Raw genomic sequence first — 15920 nt, 5'->3', positions numbered from 1 at the left:
CACACAATTACAGGAAGTCCCAAGCTAGCTTCAAAACTAGAACAAAAACCAACCATTTTCTCGTCACTTGCAGAGGGTGAATTAAAAGCCATGACAGATTTTGTATTTTTCGTGTTCTCACTTTTCACAAAATCCTGGGAAAATAAGACAAGTTTCAGCCATGATTCTTTTGGAAAGAACAATTGATGTCACAAAAGTGAACACTTTAAACACTTTTTCTAATAGTAGGGAAGTATCTGCTAGTGGTAACTATTCCACTGTAAATCAAATAATAAATAAGCATTCAATTATAAAAACAGGACATTAAGATATCAGTATTAGACATCTCATGATGTCTAAAAAGCTGATTTATGTCTACAGGTTTCAAAGAAAATACACAATGGAGTTAAGAGAAATTCCCTTCTCTTAAACCATTATCACTGAGCTTGGCTATTAGTTTTGTTCATTAAAGCAGTTCATTGATTAAATTCTTCAACTACTTTACTGAGGTAGAAATAGCATTTTTTTAATGCTTAAATGAGAATGGTAAAAAGGCATCAGATATTTTGTTTTCTGTTGGGTCTAGGTCATACCTCATCCATGTCATCACTTCTTTTCTTTTTTGCCTTAGGCATTTTCACTCCTAAAGGTATCATGCTGCCGTGCTGCTTTATCTCCATCTTATCAGGTTGCAGAGGTGTCAGTGGGATTTCCAGCTCCGGTTTTGGGAACCGACTAGTTTTGCCATTTTCTGCGGACACTCCAGAAGAGTCGAGGACAGTTTCCAAATGCTCCTGATAGCACAGAAGAATTTTAAGTGCAAGTGTTAAGGTAGCCGTGAGATTAAAAAGCTATAAAGCATCTGGAAAAGGATATGTAAGCATTCAATTTTCCTGCTGTAAGAACACTTGTAACAGAAGGAGTCTATTTCAGATACAGCAGAGTTTTACCCTTCTTTCCTAGAACTTGTTACATTTAAAATTATTTCCAATCTATGATCCCAAAAAAAGTTCTCCATGTTAAGCTGAGCCTGATACTTTACAAGTCATTTTTTCTCAAGGGCACAGACAACTACACTTTTTTTTAATAGAGAATGGTGGTAGAACTGACACGATTTTCTTCATCTCAACTCTGCTGCGTCAGAACTGGGCAGGAACAGGAGCATTTGATTCAAGTGTTCGATTAACTTCCAGCTTAATCTTAGGGAATTTGCCCTTCCTCTTCTACACTAGAGATGTTATTTACATAAGTAAGGTCCAGCTGGCAAGGTGCAAGCCCAGTGCAATTCATTGAAGAACTCCATTGCTATCTTTTCCCTGGAGAGAATACAGACATTCAAGCAATGACACCGTACTTAAGCTGAAGGCTACCATGTACCTGCTCATGGTCAAATGGCAGCAAATGCACAGCTAAGTGACAGGGAAATGTCAGTATGCATTTCCCCAGCAGCACTTACTGTCCACAATCCACCCAATCCTGTTTTTCTCAACAGGAACAACAAAGTCAGAACTGAGATCACCTGGACTCCTCCTTCTCTATGGCAGGAATTCAGCTAGCATATCAAAAATGAGTTCAGATGCTGGTTGAACACATGGAAGACAGGCTGCTGGGGACATCAGAAAATGGTAGATGGCTGCTTCTACTGCTGCTAGTAACTAGCAAACTCCAGTGTCCCAAACACAGACTAGCAGCTTTTACTACTTACACTGTTCCGACCCCCTGAGGGGAGTCTTCTTCCTCTCAAAAAGTTACCAAAGATTGTAGAAAGACAAAAAGTAGTCAGAGCCACTTTATCAGGCTCTGCTAAGAATCTGAATGGAGTATCACCACCCACTGTATTTCCAAGAATTAAGTTGGTTAATAAATACTTTGTTTTTAAAATATATGTAACTGCTATTTTATGAAAGTTAGCAATTAAAAACTTATATAGGAATGATTAACATCAACTGCTAACAAAACAATGTCCAGAAATCCTGCAGAGGAAGAAAATAAGTTCAATTTGCTGTGCCCGTTTCAGTGGCTCCATGAATTTTTTCCAAGTAACTTATCTAATCATGAGCCACTTCATAAGCATTAACATGAGGAGAGTTTTCAACAGCACCTGACAAAAATTCATCACACAATTGTTTCAACAGCTTTTATTCCTATCAAAGGCTATAAAAACAGGTGATCTGATCACCTTGAAAGGGATAAATAAATTAAAACTTGGGAATTGTTTAGAGAACATGAGATCTTTTCCTACTCATTCCTTGTCAAAAGCAATACAATCACAACATTTTCAGATCTGAAGTTTCATACTAACCTCAGATTCATTTAATGAAGTGAGGCTCCTAGTACATCGATGCGACAAATAATTGTCTTCAGCTTTGCATCTTAATGGAATACTTTCTCCAGTTTTAGTTTTGCTTTGTTGTTTCCTAGGCTGTAAATATTTAAAAGGAGTAAAGATTAGGCTATGCATTAGACCTCCAAAATATCTCGAGTTTTCTAAAGTTACAGTGTAAAACCTCAAGCTCAGATGCCACATGAACACGTAAGCTGAAACACAGCACAAGTGTGGGAAGGTAGTAACATCTATTCATTGTGTGATCTTCAGATACACCCTACTGGGTCTCACTAACAGTCTCAGGCAGTATTCTGCCTCCAAAAGAGAGAAAGCGAGACATTATTTAGGGACAAAATCTGTAACGCTGGTCGTTTTGTCATCCATTCCCCCCATACTCTGCACGCTCACAGCTGCTATGTTAGAACACCAAAGGCTAAACCTCTGCCTAATCTTCAGCATCCACATACGAATACATGGAAAACTGCATGGAAAAGTTCCATAATGTACACAGAGAGATGGTGTTCTAGTAAATAAAATATTTTTGAGAAGATGAGAGCTCATGTTTGAGTGGAAGACAAAAAGAACCAACAAGTACTCTGTTACCTCGATCTGGTAACCTGGAAAGTCAAGTCCCTTTGTGAATGTGTATCGACGGCCCCGACCAAGTCACAGCTGTTTGTTACACCATTATGGTGAGCTGTAAAATGGCGTTTATTGGAATGTGAGGGTCCCTTATATAGGTATCCAGTTTCATCCTTATCTTTTTTACATATGCATGACCCAGCAGGGGAGGGCCTATCACGTTACATCCCGAGGGTCCGATTTCGCCTAATACAACATTTCCCCCTCCCCATGCTTAACAAAACCATGCCCCGTTAGAACGCAAGTGCCGATCCTAATCCTAATATATAAAAGTGTTAGTACTTATATAAATTTTTGTGGTGAGTTATTTAAAAAGTGACGTAAACATGCAGAGGTATGTGGTGCAGTGTGTAATAATGTTAGTGCTTCTTTAGTTAGTATTTTCAAGGCATCTTGGGCTATATTATACAGTTCATCCTTCTGCTCAAAGCTTCTCATATATCTGCTGGAACTCCATTTTCTCATTCAAAGTCCTTGCACCTGTGCCTCTTGAGCCAGCAGCAGGAAATCTATTGCAGCTCTATTCTCTGTGACCTTCCCGCTCCCCAAGGACACGTATCTTGTCATTCAGGAGACGGTTGGCCCTTTCCACAATGCTTGTCCCTGGGAATTCCCAGGGATGCCTGTCGAGTGAGATATTCCCCAATGCTCCTTGAGTAGATCTCGAGATGAAGCACGTGCTATTGTCTGTCTCGAAGTGTCGCAGCACACCAAGGACCACGATGGCAGTGGCCCAGTGTCGCTGAGCTGCAGGGGACTTAAATGTTAACATAACCATCACTCAATCAAAACCTTCACTGATAATACACTAAACAGAAGATTACATGTAACGTCATAATTTTTTGAGTTGACATATACACACTCATTCAAGCATTCATTTTAGACAATTCTATAAATGAAAATTCCTAAGCTAATGTATTATTACTTATCGATAACTATGAGGTGGCAAACCACCAAAAGGAGAGAGAAGGAACACAGTAGTGATGGATGCGATAGGCAGTGCCAGCAGGGCGTCCCCTGCTTCAAAGTGCACTTTGCCTTTCTCACCCATCACAGATTCTCTCCTGTGCAGGTTTTTTTTTCACATGTACTCCATATATGCATGGCCAGTGCATGATACAGAGCCCAGATGAAACACCTGTTCTTAAAAGATAACAAACCACTATATTAGATCTCTTTACAATACAAACTACTCAGAAAAGTTATTTAGAGCTACAGTTACTTATTCCTATTGTTTGTTACTTGCTTCCCATAGCTTCCTTTCTTTATTTAATTGGTAAGCTTTTTCTTGTTGACCTATTCCTACTATTGTTACAAAAATCATCTATGGGTAATAATTCTTGATGCAGTATAGAGTGAGATGCACCTGAAACTGTCAGAAAACAAATATCTTTGCACTGCTGTGTGCACGTTGCATTCAGCCCACTACGGGCAAAACTCATCCTGGGATCTTCAGGACCTGCTCTAGTACAGCTGCCACCGTTCCTCCCAACTCCACCACCACAATTCCCCCTCCATACAATTTCAAGCTCCATCAACAAATTTGTCCAAGTCCCTACCCTAGTCCCCTAAATGTGTATATTATTGGGAGAAAATGAAGGCATTCTTGCTCCGACTAGCAAGAGATACTTCTAATGTCTTGCTTTTGTCCCCATTCAGAAGTAACGATTTGTTTACTTTCGCAAGCGGCGGAGCCGAGGGGCGGGGGAGGGTAAGCAGTGAGGGGGGGCAGCGCGGGGGTTTGCGTTCTCTTGCTGGCACTTAAACTTCTCTGGCTAGAGCAGATCACATTCAATATTTTAACTCACTGTTCTTCTGTAACCTTTTTCCCGTTTTTTTGTTTTTCATAATTCCACTACTCGTACCATCAATTACACTTCCATATAACATTCATGTTTACACATCCCTATAACATTAACAGTTCCATATATCATTTGCATTTATACTTTCATATACCATAAACATTTAACAATCACAAAGACAGTGACAATAATCAATACAGTTTATCCTAAGCATTCTTCCTCTCCTCCAAGTTGTCAGCAGGAGTTTAACCGACTCCAACTCGGGCTGCCGTGGCTCGCTCGTCAGCTGGTCTTGTTTCAGCTTCAGAGACTCCACTCGAGCCCGGGGCCCCCTGACCAGGCCTCCAGTTAACGATAAAAAGGAATGCCTCCCTTATCTTTGACCAATCCGAGACTTGGTCGCTCTTGTTCTCCCTTCTCCCTCCCCCCAGGTAGAGCTGGACCAGCAGCCCACCCTCTTGGGGAAAAATTATGATGATTAGGAACGCCTCCGCCTCCGCCCTCGCTGATGCGGATTGGCTTCCATCTTGGTTAGTCCTATCCACCCCGCCCCATGGGGCGGAACCACACCCACAACCCATCCCATCTCGAGGAAGGGACCCATCCTCCCGCCCCTGCTCACTCCCCTTCCCCACCCCCAAGGATGGGCGAAGGAGTGCAGAAGATACCGGTTGCTTTGGATACCGATATGGGGCCTCAGAGGAAGGCTTCTCCTGGTCAAGAGATAAGGATGTGGAATGTGTGGAATGCTGCTGGACGGGGCCATCTGCTCGTTGTTCAGCCGGAGTGATGGGTGCGGTCTGGATGGCTCCCGCCACCTTGTCTTTGTCTTTCAAATCCTCACATCTGCAAGAGAAAAAGCCTCCCGACCCAATTCCCAAAGCAGCCCCAAGCCGAGTCTTCCCTTTCCGAGCCGCTTTCAGCGCCCCAAGCACCAACCCCCACGTTTTGAACTCAGCATCTTTCTGCTCATTCATTGCGCGCTCACAGAGCGAAAAAGTTAAAGAGTCCCGCTTATTGTGATCCAAAATCACCCGAGGAGAGGAAAGCTCCCTCTCCTTTTCAAGACAACTAATGACGACTGCAATGTCCTTCTTAGAAGGCGTAGCTTTCCTACCATAGTAGGTTTTACAAAGTTGCAATACTACTCTAATGACGGAATACATTTACCCAGAGACCTGAAGTCTTCCTGGTCTTCTACGAACTATCGGCCGTAGGATAGGCGCAGCGCTGCATTCCCCTTTGCACCCCACCGAGAGTGCTTCCACGGGCTCGAACCGTGGATACCGCGTCCGTCAGCGCGGTTTTAGCCGTCGCACACTCACCTCCAGGACTTTGCCTCACACGGGGCACCATTTGTTACCTCGATCTGGTAACCTGGAAAGTCAAGTCCCTTTGTGAATGTGTATCGACGGCCCCGACCAAGTCACAGCTGTTTGTTACACCATTATGGTGAGCTGTAAAATGGCGTTTATTGGAATGTGAGGGTCCCTTATATAGGTATCCAGTTTCATCCTTATCTTTTTTACATATGCATGACCCAGCAGGGGAGGGCCTATCACGTTACATCCCGAGGGTCCGATTTCGCCTAATACAACAGTACTCATCACTGAATATGTAGTTAAAGGACTATATGCTAAGAAAAATGATTCCAGCTCCAGTATCTCCTAGGAAAACAGAAGAACAAAAAGGGGTTTACAAGATGTTAAGTACTGACTTTCTATAGATATAATCATACCTTTTCATTTACAGAGTCATTCCTTCTACTTTGTCTTTCTTCAAGTAAAGGTATTTCTGGCAAACACTGAGGGCTACTGTGGTTAATGCGTTGTTTTAATTCCTTTATAAAGTCATCTTTGTCAGCCAGTTCTTTTCTTAACTCTTCTATCACAGTTGCATTATCCTAATAAACAGTAAAAACTGCTGAGTTGTGGGATTGGCAAAAGGAATTAACACACACAAGCAGTATTGCAATTACTTAGTAGCATCAGTTTTAGAATTGCAGGCTAGAACAGTTAACTATTCAGGAACAGTAACATTTCACGGATTTGTACGGTCACTGTTACAAGTGCAGTAGTCACAGAATTGCCTGGGAAGTTGTAATACAATATATTTTGATTCTTCTATTTTACTTATGTGCTTCAGCCTTCATCTCTCTTAAGATATAATAACCCGAGCTTTTATTTGTTCCCAAATCCTCGGTACTGTGAGAAAGTCGGCAGTTGTAGGGGAAGTTTTGCTATGAGAACATCTTTCTTCTCAGAGAAAGTGAATCCAAACATTCTCAAAAGAGCACAACTCATTTAGTCTTCTGTTTAGCTTCTGAAATTCTATGCTACGGCTTAGATTGGCTATCCTGATTAAAAGCTGGATGTTGAAATAAGAAATGCAACTTCCAGAGATCATCCCCCCTCTGCTTTTTGATGCTTCCCTTAATCTCTCTCCACGTCCCCTTCTGTCTTTTCATGCCATTGTAGATACAACCTCAGAGAAAGCAAAGAAAGTAAGAAACCTGAGACAGAACTACTGTCTGAGTATTGAGCCTAGCTTGGGATCCGGAAATGCTGTGAATTATCAGAAAAAGCTACAGATGTCCAGTATGATTGTAGGATCATAAGCATCAAACTGACATCTGCTTATCTGAACTACTGAAAAAATTGAAATTTTAGTAATTAACAGAAATTCTGTTTCTGAAGAACAAAAATAAAAGCTGGTGCTTTTTTTGGTTAGTTGCACATGATGTCAATACGACAGTGTTCAAGAACAGAACCACACCCAGAATACAAAGAGCAGGTACAGGAGTCTTACAGAATTTATGGGTAGCTAATCAGGTAGGAGGAAAGGAGAGCTGACCTTGCTTGAATCCTTTAAGGCAGATTGTCTCAGTTCTGCTATTTCTGTCTCTTTTTGTATGGCATTAGAAGCCAAAGTTTTGAGCTGTTCTTCCAAATCTTCTACTAACTGATCTCTCTCCTCACGCCACTTTTGAAGATTATGGTCCTTTTCCTCCAGCTCCTATATTTCATGTTGAAAGAAAAGCATACACAGTAGAAACAAGCAGAATCTTTAAGACAGACTAGAATTAATAAGTTTTTCATATAGCGTAAATAAGGATTCAAGCTGATAAAAAGAGTTTATGGTAAGACATTTCAATTAACATATCGTGATGTCACTCAACAAGATCAGGTTACATGCATGTATTACATATGTATTTACTATGCAGATTATTGTATTTAAAGCAATCTGCCAGTGCTCTGTAGTGACTAATTATTTGAATATCTTTCATGGTCTACCGCTAATTTCAGTTGGCCACTTTCATTTTGCTCCAATTTTTTTTTTTTTTGACCTTTTTCCTGTTGCTTGGAAAAGGTGCTCTTAATTTTTATTAAATGAATGATGCAAGAAAAATACCTGTTTAAGTTGTTGGATAGTATAGTCTTTATAATCCAGCTCATCCTTAAACTGGTTATTAATCCTTTCAAGTTCTTCCATCTTGTTCCTGAGGGATTCCTCCACAGAACGCATCGTGGACACCTGTAATGTAAGCACAGCTCACGGTTCATTAAAAGACTTCTGTAATCCAACCTGGCCAAATACTTCTTTGTTAAATAAAGAGGAATTCACAAACAAGTGCTGAGTAGGAAAACGACAGCAAGTGCAAGGTTACCAAGGAAGACATGAATTCATTTTTAAGCTTCAATTTTCCACCCCAAGCACACCCAATAAACTTTCAGACTAAGATCCTGCAAAATGGGTTTTAAGATATCTACTTGTTTAATAATTAAATTTTAACTATTAACATCACTGAAGCTGAAATTGAAGAAAAAAAATATACATGCTTATATTAAAGAGCCTCTGGAAATTAGTCTATTTCTCTTCAAGTAAATAGCATTCTTCTTCCCAGTTATCAGCGTTTTTTCACAAGACTTAGGTTTTAGGCTTTGGAGTTACCACGGATACCAATGGCAAGTCACCAGTAACTTAGAGATAATAACAAGTCCCCTCCAGAGGCAGATTAGCTATTCTCTTCACAAACCTTATTCCAGACTACTAACCAACTTTACTTTCCTCTGTTCATTATCTATGCGAAACCATGTTTTAACTTGTGGTCCCCTCTAGAGCTTCAATGGCAACTTTACCTAAGATTTGCTGCTAGCCACACTAGTGTGAAATTTCCAGCTTCATAGTTAAAGTTTGAGAAGTTTTAACAGCAGAAAGCCAAGCATAATCTTACAGAAAAAAATATCTCAGTTGACTACAAACCTCGCTTTGTACTTGCTGAATTTGTTTCTCGGCATCAGAATGTTTGCCTTTTAGATCTGCATACTCTTCTTCTTTCCTCTGCAAATCTTTTTTCAAATTCAGTACAAGGGCAGAACTCTCAGAAAGAATATTTTCTAGCCTTATGTTAAAAATAAAGAGACAAAGAACATTACTGTTACACATCTCATGGAAACAGCAATTACAGCTTAATCCATGCCCTGCCTGTTGGTTTCTATTTGTAAATAGACTCTTAAATCTATCTAGACCAGTGACAAGATTTAAACAATTACTTTTGAATTTCAGCTTGCTTCTCATAATCAGATTCTGAAGCAAAAATTATTCAGATGCTATTCTGAGGGATGGACAACAAAACCACCAGAAATCCCCATATTATTCTTTATTTCCTTGCACACTCCTGTTTTCCCTTGGAACTCAAGTAGCATACCAAAGCATCCTAAAGTAGTAGTTTGGCCATTGATAAGCATGCAAATGCATTAAGTCGAAGGGATGTTCCCATTAACTATTTTTAACTCTAGTTCATTCTCAAAGGGCTCTAAGTTAACTCAGTGGTTACTTACGATTCTATACGTTGCACTTTCTCCATTTCACTCTTTTCCTTTTCCCGAAGAGAATGTTTCATCTGCTCCAAGCTGTTTTTCAGCTGCATAACTTCTTGAATCAGATTTGCTTTTTTGCTACTTAACTCTTCAAACTTTTTGTCTGCATTTGCAGACTTCTCCTGCAGAGTTGCTGTAACTGTCTCCAGATTAACAATAATAGATTCTTTTTCTTTAAGTAATTCATTGAGTTTTGACACATTGTCTTCCATTGTCTTGGAAGCCTCCAGGCGATATTCAAGCTCTCTTATTTTTACCTCACAGTTGGCAACTTCCTCCTGAAATTGTGCAATCACTCTCTGATCTTCTGCAGTCTTTTCTTCAAACTCCAGAGTTTTCTTTTCTATTTGCTCATGTAACTGATTCACAAGATCATCTTCCTGACTAGTGTGAGTTGTAATCTCACATAGCTTCATTACAAGTTGACGATTATGATTTTCAGCATTATTCAGTCCCGCCTTTAGGTTTTCATTGTCTTGAAGCAGTGCTTTGATGTGCTGACATTTTTGTGAGGAAACATCAACAATACTTCTGCATACTTCCCGAATCCTTTCAAGACTATAGTTAAAGGAGAGGTCCTGCACAAGATCTGAGATGGAAGAAGTCTGTGACTGAATGCATGCAGAACTAATTTGAGATGTCCCTGGCTCATCTTTTTCACAGTCTGAGGAATCCTTTACACTGACAAAGTCAGTACCGATGGCGTGAAACTCTAAGTGACATTTGTATAATTCATCTAATTTGGTCCGCATTTCTTTTACTTGTGACACTTTATCAATTATATATTCTTTGGCAACTTCTATGTTGTTAGTTAGTTGGGCATTTTTGTTTTCAAGTGTCATATTTATAGATTTCTGTTCATCCAGTTCAGAAGCAATTTCCCGATAGTCAGCTTGACCCTGCAGAATTTGTTCACGGAGGACATCAGCTGTTTCTTCAGAAAAAGAAAGCTGAATACGCAGGCTTGTTACCTGCTTACTGAAATCTTCTTTTTTATTTTTTTCTCTTCTGCATTGTTCTTCAAGCACAGTTAAATGATGTTCCAAGATTTCAGTTCTTTCCCTCAGTGCTAGTACTTCCTTTCGGTACGCGGAGCACTTTTGTTTCATGTGTTCAATTGTCCTTTGCTCTACAGTGTTCTTTTTCTTTCTCTCATTTACAACTACTGTAAAACAAACAAACAAACAAACCAAAAAAAAAGGGGAAAAGGAATGTAGCTCAGATTGATTAAAATCATTATTACATAGCAGTTCACAACACCAAGTAGCAACTTCTAAGTGAAACACTGTCGTAATATGCAAGCCATACCCTCACATCACATAGTATTTGATACTAGTGAAGGAATTAAAGTCCTCTGAACACGTAATCAGGTGCCTCAGATTTCTATACAGAATTAAGAGCAAAAGGTTTTCAGGCTGGAAGAACACGTTTACCATGGCACTACTCAAACCTTCAACTCCACACCAGTAGAAAATCTAATTAGATTTAAGAAACATGGGAACGAGATAGATAATTCACAGCTATATTCTTTCTATCTTCCGTGCTTCAGCAATCCCTATAAGGCAGCCAGGAATCACTCCATCTACATCTAAATGGTAGATAAACAGTTCTCTAAGAAATTTCATTCCAACTCACAGTCCTCTTACTTTCAAAAGAAAGATAAAACCCTGGACAAGTTGATCACTTAAGTGTTGATATCTGTCTCTCTTATTCAGTTCATCTCTAAACAAAATATGAGGATTCCTACTTCTGTCCACACTTACTCTTTTGCATATAAAGTTCACTCATAAAGTTGTACAAATTTGCAGATTCAAGTTTCCATAAATATTCCATTAGCTTGGGGCTGTTTTTTTCTTTAACTGGTGAGCAATTAGCTAAAATCACATGCATTTTCTTTCTATCAAAAGCGACTTCTGCTGTATTTCATCATTGCTTTAGAATCCAGTTATGTCCATTCCATAATATGCATACTTTAAGTATTAAAAAAAATAAATATAAGTCAAGACTTACTAGGGATTGGGTCACCACAACAATATATTCAATGGTGATTCTTGTACAGTCCTTTTATTACTACAACTACAGAAATGCAGAATTTTATAGCGCCCACGTGCAGCCTGCATTACATACAGATTCACATGTACTGCATGGAAACAGCCTCTTAACTCATCTAAGGAGTTTTATATACAGCCCTCAACTGATTTAAAAGTCATACTGAAGAAACAGCAGTGGCATATTCCACCCCAAACCAGGTTTTGGGTTTTGACTGCTGCTCCCAGCAACACTAGTGAGGGGAATATGATTTATAAGTAATCTAAACACTTTATGCTGAAAACAACAAGCAAGCACTAAAGCAAGATAAATAAGACTAGGGAGAAGATGTGTAATGTTCAGTCTAGAAGCTCCTTACACAGGAAGTAGGGAAAAAGCATTATTACAGAGCATAGGAAACAAGACCTAAAAGCTCAGAGAATGGTGTAAATACCCTGAACTTGAAGCTGAGATAACCTAGCATCTCCTAAAACACTTTTGCTCGTGCTACTTATATAACTAATTCTACAAAAGAACCAGCACAACATACCTGTACTCATTGTTCTACTGTGTATATTTAACATAGCTAAAGAATATATATTAAGCAGTTTTTGAAATTGGATGCTATTAATACTCACAAATAGAAGAAAATTTTAACATGATTGAATACTCAGTACTTCTTAACAGAAAACTTCATGCTGACATTGTGACTATCAGCTACCCATTTTAATTCCTATGTGGAGCATTGCTGTCATTAATTTTTAAATGAGAGCTTTGGTCATATGATTAGAACAAACCCACTACTATTTGGAGTATGGAGGAGTCCACATCCCTCCCTCAGTCTCTGGTAAGATGCTTATATGTGATGCCATTCAGTGGTCACATTAGGATTCAATATTTATGCCAAATAAAGGCAGCAGGGACAAATCATCCAAGAACAGCATCTCATCCAAAGAAGGCCTTGACTTTCTCCCTTGCACATATTTTGCAAGAGGAATACAAGAAAGGAAGGGAATACAGCTAAGTTTTAGATTTTCCCTTCTACATTGTATATGCCTTCCGTAATTCTAGGAACACTGATGCTCAGCTGTGCCCAGAAGTGAAGTTAAATGCATCAGAGCTTATCCAAACCATTTTGCTCAAATATTGCCCATGAGCGAGCAATTAGCAGGTCGTCAACAATTTTGATAGTTGCTTCAGGAAAAACAAAACAAACAAACAAAAAAAAGCACTTGAGCAGCGGATGCTACTCAGAAGATCAGCAACAGCAGTTGAAACAATCCTAAAGAAACTACTTTAAAACTATTACCAAATCTGCAAGTGCATCAACAGATGAGGAAAAAGCAGCAAAAAGGAAAAAAATAGTGCAAAAACTTTTATTCTTAAGCATTCAAAAATGAACAGCATAGGACCTTCTGAAAAAGGGATATTTACATAACAGTTACTTCTATTTACAGTTTAACACAGTGGCTTTTCTCCTTATACTATAAGGTAACGTGCTTCACAGCCTTTTGCTTCCTATCCGGAATAGGAAGCAATTTATTGTTTTGGAAGACACCCTGTTCAACGATGGAAGAAACTGTACCTTTCTTTGGAGGTGGCTCTTCCACAGTAGGCTTATCTTCATCAGTACTGCGCTTTCTTCCCACTTCCAACTCAGTTTTATCTTGTTTCAGTGCTTTAACTGAAAGCACTGAAAATTGGCTGCTTTCAGTTCCTTTATTAGTGTTCTCTTCTGCCGGTTCTGCTTTAATGGTAGTTAAATGGTAGGTAGTCTTTTCCTGTATTGATATAAGATCAGTTACATTGAAGCTTAACAAAAGGAGCACTTAAGTCTCAGTAATCTTCTGTAGGCAAATATTTACACAAAACCATACAGCTAAAATATTTACCCGGTGACTCTATAGACATCAGTTACAAATCTCAATAGCAGACAGAACAAGTACACCTTCAGATAATGACAAGTGCAATACTCGGTAGAGTATACAAGGGAAAGCAAGAGCCTAGCAGGTTACAAAGTAAAAGACTTGCACACAATCAAGAGTTTACCAGTTTATCAAAGAATTTCCTGTTTCCAAGAAGTCAACAAAATTACAAACATGGTCAAAGAGCAAATGGTCAGCTCTCATACAAGTTCATCACATCACACTTCTGCTAAGCTGCTAAAATCACTTTCATCGTGACAGATATAATCCAACCTTAAAGCTTAGTCAGCTCTGTCACGCATATTTTAGATTGTGTCCTTGACCACAAGTGAAGCTTCCTTACTTACAAGATGACGATTGTTAAGCCATGCTGGCACTGCCAAGGACTGATTATTCATCTTTAGTAGCTTATGAAAAGAAAAGCCTCAGAAGTGTTCAGGCCACACAATCTCACAGATAGAGTTGGAGCCTTGTTCTTGGAAGAAGTAATAGGTGAGGACATGACTACTCATCACAGTCAGCTTTAATACCATGGAAATACTAAGTTGCAGTGATGCAGACAGTCAAAGACTAAGAAGGGTCAAGTTGCTAAGCTTACAAGGTTAGAGATCTGAGTGACAGAATTAACTATAAATGTTTTCAGAGCTACTTCAGGCTACCAAACATCAAAAAATGAACAAAAACCACCAGAAGTGGTATGCACACATACTTAATCAAGCTAGTCTTCACATATTCAGTAGCTCGCAGTACATTAGTCAGGATAAAGTTTTATGGACTGCATAGAACGTGGAGATATCCTGACCATTCATACTCGTACTTCCAACTCTACTCAACATACTTTTACTGTTGCTCTTCCTCTGATGTAGGAGTGTGAGGCAGGAGTTAGTGGAACACGCTGATATTTTTGTTGTTTGTGTTAACAACAACTACCTTCAGATAAATTTGAATTGTTTACAATTTCAAGCGAGTACCAGCTACATACAGAAAATCAGTTTTCCAAAAATGTGTTGATTACAAGCATAGAATTAGTGTTTTTCTTTTTTTGTATAAGGATATGGAGATGTGTAAAACTCACATAATCTTTTACTTTTTCCTCTAAATGAGATTTTAAGTCTTGTAGCTCTGTAATAATGTCATCTTTCTGCACCACGATGTCCATTAGCTCTCGAACCCTTTCATTTTGTGCATTCATTTTCTTAGAAATAAAAAATAAAAAAAATTCAGTCATCAGTTTCTAATGTAGTGTTAAGTAGCTGAATTACACAATGCATTAAAGGCAAATTCAGTTAAGCTAAGCTCGGTAAGAAATCTATTAATGGAGCCTACTGGAATAGCATTTTAAAATACCACAAGTTGGTATTAAAATAATTTTACACAACATCTTCTTGATAAAGTTACCTCAGTTGCTTCTTTAAGTTGCTCAACAGACTCATCCAATTTAATCATCTGCATTTCAAAGTCTGTAACACACAGAAAAGGTTGTATTACATAAGTAGCCAATAGATAGTTTATTAAGTAATCAATTTTTCCAGATATTCTAATGTTTAGGTAGCTTTTGAACAGATTAATTAATTTGCATGTGGTCTTCACTTATTTGGAGTGATTCAAAAGTTTTCTATATTTCTTGGAACGAAAACATTGCATCAACAAGAAATAAAGAAGAGTAGAGATTACAATATAAAAGTAAAAATCAAGATATAGACATTTAACCCCATACTTACGAAAGCGTAAAGCTGCTAGTTGCAGTTTAAAGGAGAGGGAGGAAAAAAGAAAAGAAATAACCAAAAACCGTGGAATTGCTGAACCTGAATATACACAAGGAACAAACTATCACTTATCTACAGGCTATGGTTCCAAAGGTAGAACATCTCCTCTAATTCCTACTCAAACTGGTTATTTCTATTTTATATTAATCAACTATTTCTGTCTTCTACCTTTCACATCGCATAACTCACCTTTGTTCTTCTGCATCAGCTCTTCTTCAGTTTTAAGTCGTTTGGTGTTTTTCTCTGTTAGCTCTTCTTTGGTCTCCATCAGTTCAAAGTTAGTTTTCTCCAGCTGCTTTTCAAACCAGCCAGTATCTTCCTTCGGGTCCTCCAGGGATACAATGGAACTATGTGCTGCCTCAGCTTGCTCTTTAATATCCATGACATCATAATGCACAGAATCAAGAATGCCCTCAGGATCAACACAGGTGTCAGGCACTATGCTATGTTCTCCACCCTGAAACGTAATTTATAATCAGTTAAAACTGGTGAATAGCTGACTACATAATAGCTGTTATTTCTTCAGATAGTCTGGATAGCCACTATGAACACAGCCATACAAGAAGTTTTTA

General features: G+C 38.8%; 1 protein-coding gene across 2 annotated transcripts; it reads right to left on the bottom strand.

Annotated features, from left to right (window-relative positions):
- Positions 1-551: 551 nt before the first annotated feature.
- LOC146760430 (kinesin-like protein KIF20B) lies at positions 552-15907 on the bottom strand. Of its 2 annotated transcripts, none has more exons than XM_085551595.1 (10): positions 15538-15907; positions 14981-15042; positions 14658-14777; positions 13243-13438; positions 9591-10794; positions 9013-9151; positions 8161-8283; positions 7603-7764; positions 2282-2401; positions 552-773 (listed from the first exon to the last, which is right to left on the bottom strand). In XM_085551595.1, the coding sequence occupies exons 1-10, from the start codon at positions 15728-15730 to the stop codon at positions 567-569; spliced, it is 2526 nt and encodes an 841-aa protein (XP_085407721.1). In that variant the 5' UTR covers positions 15731-15907; the 3' UTR covers positions 552-566. The 2 variants fall into 2 exon arrangements, with proteins under 2 accessions (XP_085407721.1, XP_085407722.1); XM_085551596.1 differs by having other exon boundaries at positions 9591-10791.
- Positions 15908-15920: the final 13 nt, after the last annotated feature.

Source organism: Coturnix japonica, chromosome 6, assembly GCF_054131305.1.
Source record: "Coturnix japonica strain WE chromosome 6, WE-NBRP24, whole genome shotgun sequence".
NCBI lineage: Eukaryota > Metazoa > Chordata > Aves > Galliformes > Phasianidae > Coturnix > Coturnix japonica.
Note: the sequence above shows the minus strand (reverse complement) of the source record. Positions and strands in the feature narration are given on the sequence as shown.

What these genes read in the sequence shown, in the direction of transcription:
- LOC146760430 (XM_085551595.1), bottom strand. Translation starts at nt 15,730, where the DNA reads ATGGATATTAAAGAGCAAGCTGAGGCAGCACATAGTTCCATTGTATCC. An exon ending in AACTTAAAGAAGCAACTGAG is followed by an intron (nt 14,778 to 14,980) that starts GTAACTTTATCA and finishes TTTATTTCTAAG; the next exon opens with AAAATGAATGCACAAAATGA. An exon ending in CCTTAAAGGATTCAAGCAAG is followed by an intron (nt 2,402 to 7,602) that starts GTCAGCTCTCCT and finishes AAATATTTACAG; the next exon opens with CCTAGGAAACAACAAAGCAA.